The 8,803-nt window shown below is 38.4% G+C and overlaps 1 protein-coding gene across 2 annotated transcripts in view; it reads left to right on the top strand.

Annotated features, from left to right (window-relative positions):
• Nucleotides 1–8,496, top strand: part of scarb2b (scavenger receptor class B, member 2b) — a 44,366-nt gene extending 35,870 nt beyond the window's left edge. The window contains exons 8-12 of one of the 2 annotated variants that reach the window (XM_052104418.1): nucleotides 3,451–3,569; nucleotides 3,670–3,743; nucleotides 3,865–3,916; nucleotides 5,794–5,946; nucleotides 6,916–8,496. In XM_052104418.1, the coding sequence (XP_051960378.1) occupies nucleotides 3,451–3,569; nucleotides 3,670–3,743; nucleotides 3,865–3,916; nucleotides 5,794–5,946; nucleotides 6,916–7,026 (509 nt within the window). In that variant the 3' untranslated portion in view covers nucleotides 7,027–8,496. Of the gene's footprint in view, nucleotides 1–3,450; nucleotides 3,570–3,669; nucleotides 3,744–3,864; nucleotides 3,917–5,793; nucleotides 5,947–6,912 lie in introns of both variants that reach the window. The other variant, XM_052104417.1, reaches the window with a different exon arrangement.
• Nucleotides 8,497–8,803: the final 307 nt, after the last annotated feature.

Raw genomic sequence — 8,803 nt, 5'->3', positions numbered from 1 at the left:
TATAGGAGAGCTATAGGATCCTCCCTTGCTCCCTATTTAGTGCATGACTTAACCTCCAGTGTGCTGTCTGTTTGCACTGGTCTCAGAACAGTTATAGAGAGATATAGGATGCTCCCTTGCTCCCTATTTAGTGCATGACTTAACCTCCAGTGTGCTGTCTGTCTGCACTGGTCTCAGAACAGTTATAGGAGAGCTATAGGATGCTCCCTTGCTCCCTATTTAGTGCATGACTTAACCTCCAGTGTGCTGTCTGTCTGCACTGGTCTCAGAACAGTTATAGGAGAGCTATAGGATGCTCCCTTGCTCCCTATTTAGTGCATGACTTAACCTCCAGTGTGCTGTCTGTCTGCACTGGTCTCAGAACAGTTATAGGAGAGTTATAGGATGCTCCCTTGCTCCCTATTTAGTGCAAGACTTAACCTCCAGTGTGCTGTCTGTCTGCACTGGTCTCAGAACAGTTATAGGAGAGTTATAGGATGCTCCCTTGCTCCCTATTTAGTGCATGACTTAACCTCCAGTGTGCTGTCTGTCTGCACTGGTCTCAGAACAGTTATAGGAGAGTTATAGGATGCTCCCTTGCTCCCTATTTAGTGCATGACTTAACCTCCAGTGTGCTGTCTGTTTGCACTGGTCTCAGAACAGTTATAGAGAGATATAGCATGCTCCCTTGCTCCCTATTTAGTGCATGACTTAACCTCCAGTGTGCTGTCTGTCTGCACTGGTCTCAGAACAGTTATAGGAGAGCTATAGGATGCTCCCTTGCTCCCTATTTAGTGCATGACTTAACCTCCAGTGTGCTGTCTGTCTGCACTGATCTCAGAACAGTTATAGGAGAGTTATAGGATGCTCCCTCGCTCCCTATTTAATGCAAGACTTAACCTCCAGTGTGCTGTCTGTCTGCACTGGTCTCAGAACAGTTATAGGAGAGTTATAGGATGCTCCCTCGCTCCCTATTTAGTGCAAGACTTAACCTCCAGTGTGCTGTCTGTCTGCACTGGTCTCAGAACAGTTATAGGAGAGCTATAGGGTGCTCCCTTGCTCCCTATTTAGTGCATGACTTAACCTCCAGTGTGCTGTCTGTCTGCACTGGTCTCAGAACAGTTATAGGAGATTTATAGGATGCTCCCTCACTCCCTATTTAGTGCATGACTTAACCTCCAGTGTGCTGTCTGTCTGCACTGGTCTCAGAACAGTTATAGGAGAGCTATAGGATGCTCCCTTGCTCCCTATTTAGTGCATGACTTAACCTCCAGTGTGCTGTCTGTCTGCACTGGTCTCAGAACAGTTATAGGAGAGCTATAGGATGCTCCCTTGCTCCCTATTTAGTGCATGACTTAACCTCCAGTGTGCTGTCTGTCTGCACTGGTCTCAGAACAGTTATAGAGAGCTATAGGATGCTCCCTTGCTCCCTATTTAGTGCATGACTTAACCTCCAGTGTGCTGTCTGTCTGCACTGGTCTCAGAACAGTTATAGAGAGCTATAGGATGCTCCCTTGCTCCCTATTTAGTGCATGACTTAACCTCCAGTGTGCTGTCTGTCTGCACTGGTCTCAGAACAGTTATAGGAGAGCTATAGGATGCTCCCTTTCTCCCTATTTAGTGCATGACTTAACCTCCATTGTGCTGCCTGTCTGCACTGGTCTCAGAACAGTTATAGGAGAGATATAGGATGCTCCCTTGCTCCCTATTTAGTGCATGAGTTAACCTCCAGTGTGCTCTCTGTCTGCACTGATCTCAGAACAGTTATAGGAGAGCTATAGGATGCTCCCTTGCTCCCTATTTAGTGCATGACTTAACCTCCAGTGTGCTGTCTGTCTGCACTGGTCTCAGAACAGTTATAGAGAGCTATAGGATGCTCACTTGCTCCCTATTTATTGCATGACTTAACCTCCAGTGTGCTGTCTGTCTGCACTGGTCTCAGAACAGTTATAGGAGAGCTATAGGATGCTCCCTTGCTCCCTATTTAGTGCATGACTTAACCTCCAGTGTGCTGTCTGTCTGCACTGGTCTCAGAACAGTTATAGAGAGCTATAGGATGCTCACTTGCTCCCTATTTATTGCATTACTTAACCTCCAGTGTGCTGTCTGTCTGCACTGGTCTCAGAACAGTTATAGAGAGCTATAGGATGCTCCCTTTCTCCCTATTTAGTGCATGACTTAACCTCCAGTGTGCTGTCTGTCTGCACTGGTCTCAGAACAGTTATAGAGAGCTATAGGATGCTCCCTTGCTCCCTATTTAGTGCATGACTTAACCTCCAGTGTGCTGTCTGTCTGCACTGGTCTCAGAACAGTTATAGAGAGCTATAGGATGCTCCCTTGCTCCCTATTTAGTGCATGACTTAACCTCCAGTGTGCTGTCTGTCTGCACTGGTCTCAGAACAGTTATAGGAGAGCTATAGGATGCTCCCTTGCTCCCTATTTAGTGCATGACTTAACCTCCAGTGTGCTGTCTGTCTGCACTGGTCTCAGAACAGTTATAGGAGAGCTATAGGATGCTCCCTTGCTCCCTATTTAGTGCATGACTTAACCTCCAGTGTGCTGTCTGTCTGCACTGGTCTCAGAACAGTTATAGAGAGCTATAGGATGCTCCCTTGCTCCCTATTTAGTGCATGACTTAACCTCCAGTGTGCTGTCTGTCTGCACTGGTCTCAGAACAGTTATAGGAGAGCTATAGGATGCTCCCTTGCTCCCTATTTAGTGCATGACTTAACCTCCAGTGTGCTCTCTGTCTGCACTGATCTCAGAACAGTTATAGGAGAGCTATAGGATGCTCCCTTGCTCCCTATTTATTGCATTACTTAACCTCCAGTGTGCTGTCTGTCTGCACTGGTCTCAGAACAGTTATAGAGAGCTATAGGATGCTCACTTGATCCCTATTTAGTGCATGACTTAACCTCCAGTGTGCTGTCTGTCTGCACTGGTCTCAGAACAGTTATAGAGAGCTATAAGATGCTCCCTTGCTCCCTATTTAGTGCATGACTTAACCTCCAGTGTGCTGTCTGTCTGCACTGGTCTCAGAACAGTTTGAAATGCACCTTATTATCATCATAACTCCATATAAAGCCTCTGAAAGACACATTTATCAGTTTTTGGATGAATTCATTAATTCTCAAGTGTATCACAGTGAATACAGTATTTCTAAGGAAACAATGTGCTAAAGTACACATTAGTGTACACTGTGTTTAACAGCGTGCCGTTTCACGATAAATGTATACAATTTTTAAAACAGGTTTTAATGTAAAAACTTAATTTAGTTTCTCAAAAACTTTAGTTTTGTTGCCGTTTCTCCCAAAGACAAACTCCGCTGTGATCAGCGCCATGTTGTTTGGTCACATGACCCCGTGCATGAAACGTTTAACCCTTTACTGACAGCACAGAGTCTCCTGAACTGAGTTATCCTGAATAATCAGATATCGGTGTTGTTAATGTCTATTGTTGTTTGTCTCTCAGGTGCTCCTGTAGTCGTGTCTTTTCCTCACTTTCATCTGGGTGATAAGAAGTATGTCGACGCCATCGATGGTATTTCTCCAGTGCACGCTCATCACCAGACCTTTCTCGACCTCAACCCGGTAAAACACACAGTCAGCCCATGACAAACTCTACTCTGAGTATTTCTCTTGTGTACTTGTGAGATGACAGAATGAGATGTTTTCTGCTGTTTTGGTGCAGACTATGGGAGTGCCTGTTCGTGCGATGAAACGGGCTCAGATCAACATTCATCTAGCCAGAATATCCGGCTTCCCGTGAGCGCTGTTTTCCTTTCTGATTATTTCATTATGTGTGCTGATAAACAACTGTGTGTATCCCATAGATAATGTGTGTGATATATGGTGCTGAGGGACTTTGTAATTGTGTCTTCCTCAGTTTGACCAAGAATCTAAACAACACCATCTTCCCCGTCGTATTTCTGAATGAGGTGAGAGAGATCTGATTGGTTGATTTATTAACTGTGTGGATTTAGGACACACCAAATGTAAACTATTAAATTAATCTTAGCTAGACAAATGAGTCGGTCATTTTATTTGAAAAAGGTTAAAAATGTCGTTTCCAGCATGGAAATGTGCCGGAAATGACACAAAAATAATCTCAAAATCTTGAGTTTAACGAGACTTTACTTTCTAGACATTCACAGTGCTAAAGGTGTCCTAAGTAGAAGAAACACCTTTATATATATTTTGGCAATACAGTTCAATCACACAAATATGAGGCCTGAACTGGAATTTATGCTCAAGTGACTTTAATCTTCTGCATTAGATTTTCCTTTGATTTATTTATTCCACTTTATTTATTTAATTCAATTTATTTATTTATTTAATTCAGTGTATTTATTTATGTTTGTTTATTTATTTATATTTGTTTATGTATTTCATTTATTTATTCCAGTTATTTATTTAAATGTATTCATGTATTTATTTCAATTAATTTATTGATATATTTCTGTTTATTTAGTTAATTCAGTTTATTAATTTTTTCTGTTTATTTATTTATTTTTGTTTATGTATTTGTATTTATTTATTTAAATGCATTTATTTATTTCAGCTTAATTATATATTTAAATGTATCTATTTATTTAAGTTTATTTATTTGAATGCATTTATTTATTCACATTTATCTAAATGAGTTTATTTATTTAAGTTTATTTATTTATTTAAATGCATTTAAATGCATTTATTTATTTCATTTTATTTATTTAAATGCATTTATTTATTCACATTTATCTAAATGTGTTTATTTATTTAAGTTTATTTATTTATTTAAATGCATTTATTTATTTAAATTTATTTAAATGCATTTATTTATTTAAATGAATTTATTTAAGTTTATTTATTTAAATGCACTTATTTATTCACATTTATCTAAATGTCTTTATTTATTTATTTAAATGCATTTATTTATTCACATTTATCTAAATGTGTTTATTTATTTATTTAAATGAATTTATTTATTTAAGTTTATTTATTTAAATGCATTTATTTATTCACATTTATTTAAATGTGTTTATTTATTTATTTAAATGAATTTATTTATTTAAGTTTATTTATTTAAATGCCTTTATTTATTCACATTTATCTAAATGTGTTTATTTATTTATTTAAATGAATTTATTTATTTAAGTTTATTTATTTAAATGAATTTATTTATTCACATTTATGTAAATGTGTTTATTTATTTATTTAAATTCATTTATTTATTTAAGTTTATTTATTTAAATTCATTTATTTATTTAAGTTTATTTATTTAAATGCATTTATTTATTCACATTTATCTAAATGTGTTTATTTATTTATTTAAATGAATTTATTTATTTAAGTTTATTTATTTAAATGCATTTATTTATTCACATTTATTTAAATGTGTTTATTTATTTAAATGAATTTATTTAAGTTTATTTATTTAAATGCACTTATTTATTCACATTTATCTAAATGTCTTTATTTATTTATTTAAATGCATTTATTTATTCACATTTATCTAAATGTGTTTATTTATTTATTTAAATGAATTTATTTATTTAAGTTTATTTATTTAAATGCATTTATTTATTCACATTTATTTAAATGTGTTTATTTATTTATTTAAATGAATTTATTTATTTAAGTTTATTTATTTAAATGCATTTATTTATTCACATTTATCTAAATGTGTTTATTTATTTAAATGTATTTATTTATTTACATTTTTGTTTGTTTGTTTGTTTTTTGTTTATTTCTTTATTTCAGTCTATTTTGGATCAAATTTAAGGAAGGACTAAACCATTGTTTTTTTAAATCTTTTTAATGTTTTTTGTTTCAGTCTGTCGTGATTGATGACGTTTCAGCCGCGAGAATTCATAAACTGCTGCTGATCGTAACGCTGGTCTCTCATTTCCCGCTGATGCTCATCGCTCTGGGAGTCACCCTGCTCTTCATCACCATCATCCTCATATACCGAGACTGTCAAAACAAGGTAAAACTGTGTGTGTGTGAGAAAGTTCTGGTTCAGGCTTCTCAGAGAACTTATTTTCCACTTTCCCTCCAAACCTTCTGATAAGCCACAAAAATGTGACATTTCAGCTTTCTCTGAGAATGTCAGAGTCAGATCTTGAGTGTGTGAGTGTTGTAGAAACAGTGTGTGCTATTCAAGTCTTCGTTCACAGGGTCTCAATAGCAGGAGTCAGAGAACTACACTCAGTCAAACGTACTGCAACGAGCGCTGATTGAGACCCATTGGGGCAGAAATTAATCCACCCATAAACATAGTGCCAAACCAAAGATAACTTTAGTATTAGTGCACAGCAGCAGTGTGACCGATCACGAACGTGTCTGTAACAGTGTGTCATTTCTATTGTAAATTCAATACAAACCGACCATCAAACAACTTGGTCCTGACAAGCCAGACATACAGTACATCATAGTTTGGCAATCAAATGATAAAGTTAAACGAATTTGTATGTTTTGTATGATGACAGCCACATGCTGACTATCACACCTGGAGTCGCTAGTTTGAATCCAGGGCGTGCTGAGTGACTCCAGCCAGGTCTCCTAAGCAACCAAACTGGCCCGGTTGCTAGGGAGGGTGGAGTCACATGGGGTAACCTCCTCCTGGTCGCTATAATGTGGTTCTCGCTCTCGGTGGGGCATGTGGTGTGTTGTGTGTGGATGCCGCGGAGAATAGCGTGAAGCCTCCACAAGCGCTACGTCTCCATGGTAACGTGTCCAACAAGTCACATGATAAGATGCACGGAGTGACGGTCTCAGACGCGGAGGCAACTGAGATTCGTCCTCCGCCACGGATTGAGGCGAGGACTTCACGCCTGCATTCATGTACTTGCATGTTTCTGGACTAATTCTTATTCTAACCGTATGTTTAGATGTGTTGATGAGACGTGCATCATTATCTCATTATCTGTTGTTACATTGTTTTGTGTTTTAGCAGTCTGCAAAGAAAGACACGATGTACACTCCCGTGAGCGCCAAATCTGACGAACAAGATGAGAAAAATGGAACTTTCATCGGTCTAACGCCCGTGGATGTACAGAAGTGTTGAACGTGGACCGCTGTGTGTGGATGCTTTCACAGATGTTACTCGTGTGTCTCTGTAAGTTTAGATTTGAGCACGCTGCCTCTCAAACTCAGGACCGAACCGAAGAGCACAATCAGGCATCTGTTTATCATCTCATAACTACAAAAACCATTCACACAAAAGTGGCAGTGTTAACATTCCCTCATGTCGCTCCAAACGCGGATGCTGTTGTTTTATTCTGCGGAACACAAAAGTAGATTTTTGCTTTTGTGTTCCATAGACAAAATGTCAACAAACATGTTTGGAACGACATGAGGGTTTTTATTTTTATTTGGTGAACTATTCCTTTAATGACTGAAGAGATGGATGAATGTGGAATATGTTATTATGGAACCATCTCTTATACTCTTCTGTTCAGGGTGAAGCAGCCATTTAGTTACATTATGAACAACATTTAAGCTGCTGTAAGCGTTTATTTTAAATAACATGTTTTAGAGGGTTTCTGGGTATCTCAGCGAGTATTGACGCTGGCTAACACACCTGGAGTCGTGAGTTCGAATCCCAGGGCGTGCTGAGTGACTCCAGTCAGGTCTCCTTAGCAACCACATTGTCCCGGTTGCTAGGGAGGGTAGAGTCACATGGGGTAACCTCCTCGTGGTGGTGATTAGTGGTTCTCTCAATGGGGCGTGTGGTGAGTTGTGTGTGGATCGTGGAGAGTAGCATGAGCCTCCACATGCTGTGAGTCTCCGCGGTGTCATGCACAAATAGTCACGTGATCAGATGCGCGGATTGACGGTCTCAGACGCAGAGGCAACTGAGACTCGTCCTCCGCCACCCGGATTGAGGAGAGTCACTACGCCACCATGAGGAGCTACTAAGCAGTGAGAATTGGGCGTTACAAATTGGGAGAAAAAGGTGATAAAAAAACCCAGTTTTAAATGGCACTACTACCTGACCAATCAGAGAGAGATCAGTGAATTGGGTTTTAGAAATATCAGAAAACTAGCCAATCAGAAACCCTCTGTGCCTGTCAGTGTTCTTGTATGTTCAAGCTTGCTGACATCGGGTTGGCTAACGTTAGATATCGCTCACAGGACGTTTAACAATATGTTCAATGAGATTTATCACCTTTTTTAAAGGCCAAAAAATATTTAAAAAAATGTATTGTGACATCTTCATGGGCCGTTCACACAGGACGCGTTAATGCATTCAAAAGCTACCAGATTGCAACAGAATGCAACAGAACGACACATTTTTCAACTACTAAGTTCAACTACTTTTACTTCTTTACAAGGCATCTTAATGGATTAGATCACCCAAAAATGATAATTCAAGTCAAGACAATTTTATTTGTATAGCGCCTTTCACAACACACATCGTTTCAAAGCAGCTTTACAGAAGATCAGCATTAACAGAAGATATAATTCAGTCATTATTTACTCACCCCAGTGTTGTTCTAACCCGATATGTCTTTCTTTCTTTCTCTGAACACAAAGGGAGAAACTGTGAGTAAATGTTGTGCTCAGTGATGTCATACAATGGCAGTTTATGGTGACCACCTCTTCAAGCTTCAAAAGAACACAAAAGTATCATTCAGAAGTCTAATTAATTATTCATGAGACTCATGATTGTTATGAAAGTATACGATAAGATTTGATGAGAAACAAACTGAAATCTGATGTATTATTTAGTGTAAATGTTCACTGACCGTTGATCTGTGTGCGTTCATGATAGGACACGAGAGCAACAGTTCACGCACCCCTCACGTTATTGGGCCGTTCAAGAGAAAACTCGTTTTGTT

The sequence above is a fragment of the Xyrauchen texanus genome, chromosome 34 (genome assembly GCF_025860055.1).
Source record: "Xyrauchen texanus isolate HMW12.3.18 chromosome 34, RBS_HiC_50CHRs, whole genome shotgun sequence".
Taxonomy (NCBI): Eukaryota; Metazoa; Chordata; class Actinopteri; order Cypriniformes; family Catostomidae; genus Xyrauchen; species Xyrauchen texanus.
The sequence above is the reverse complement of the archived record's forward strand: the minus strand, read 5'-3'. Positions and strand labels throughout refer to the sequence as shown.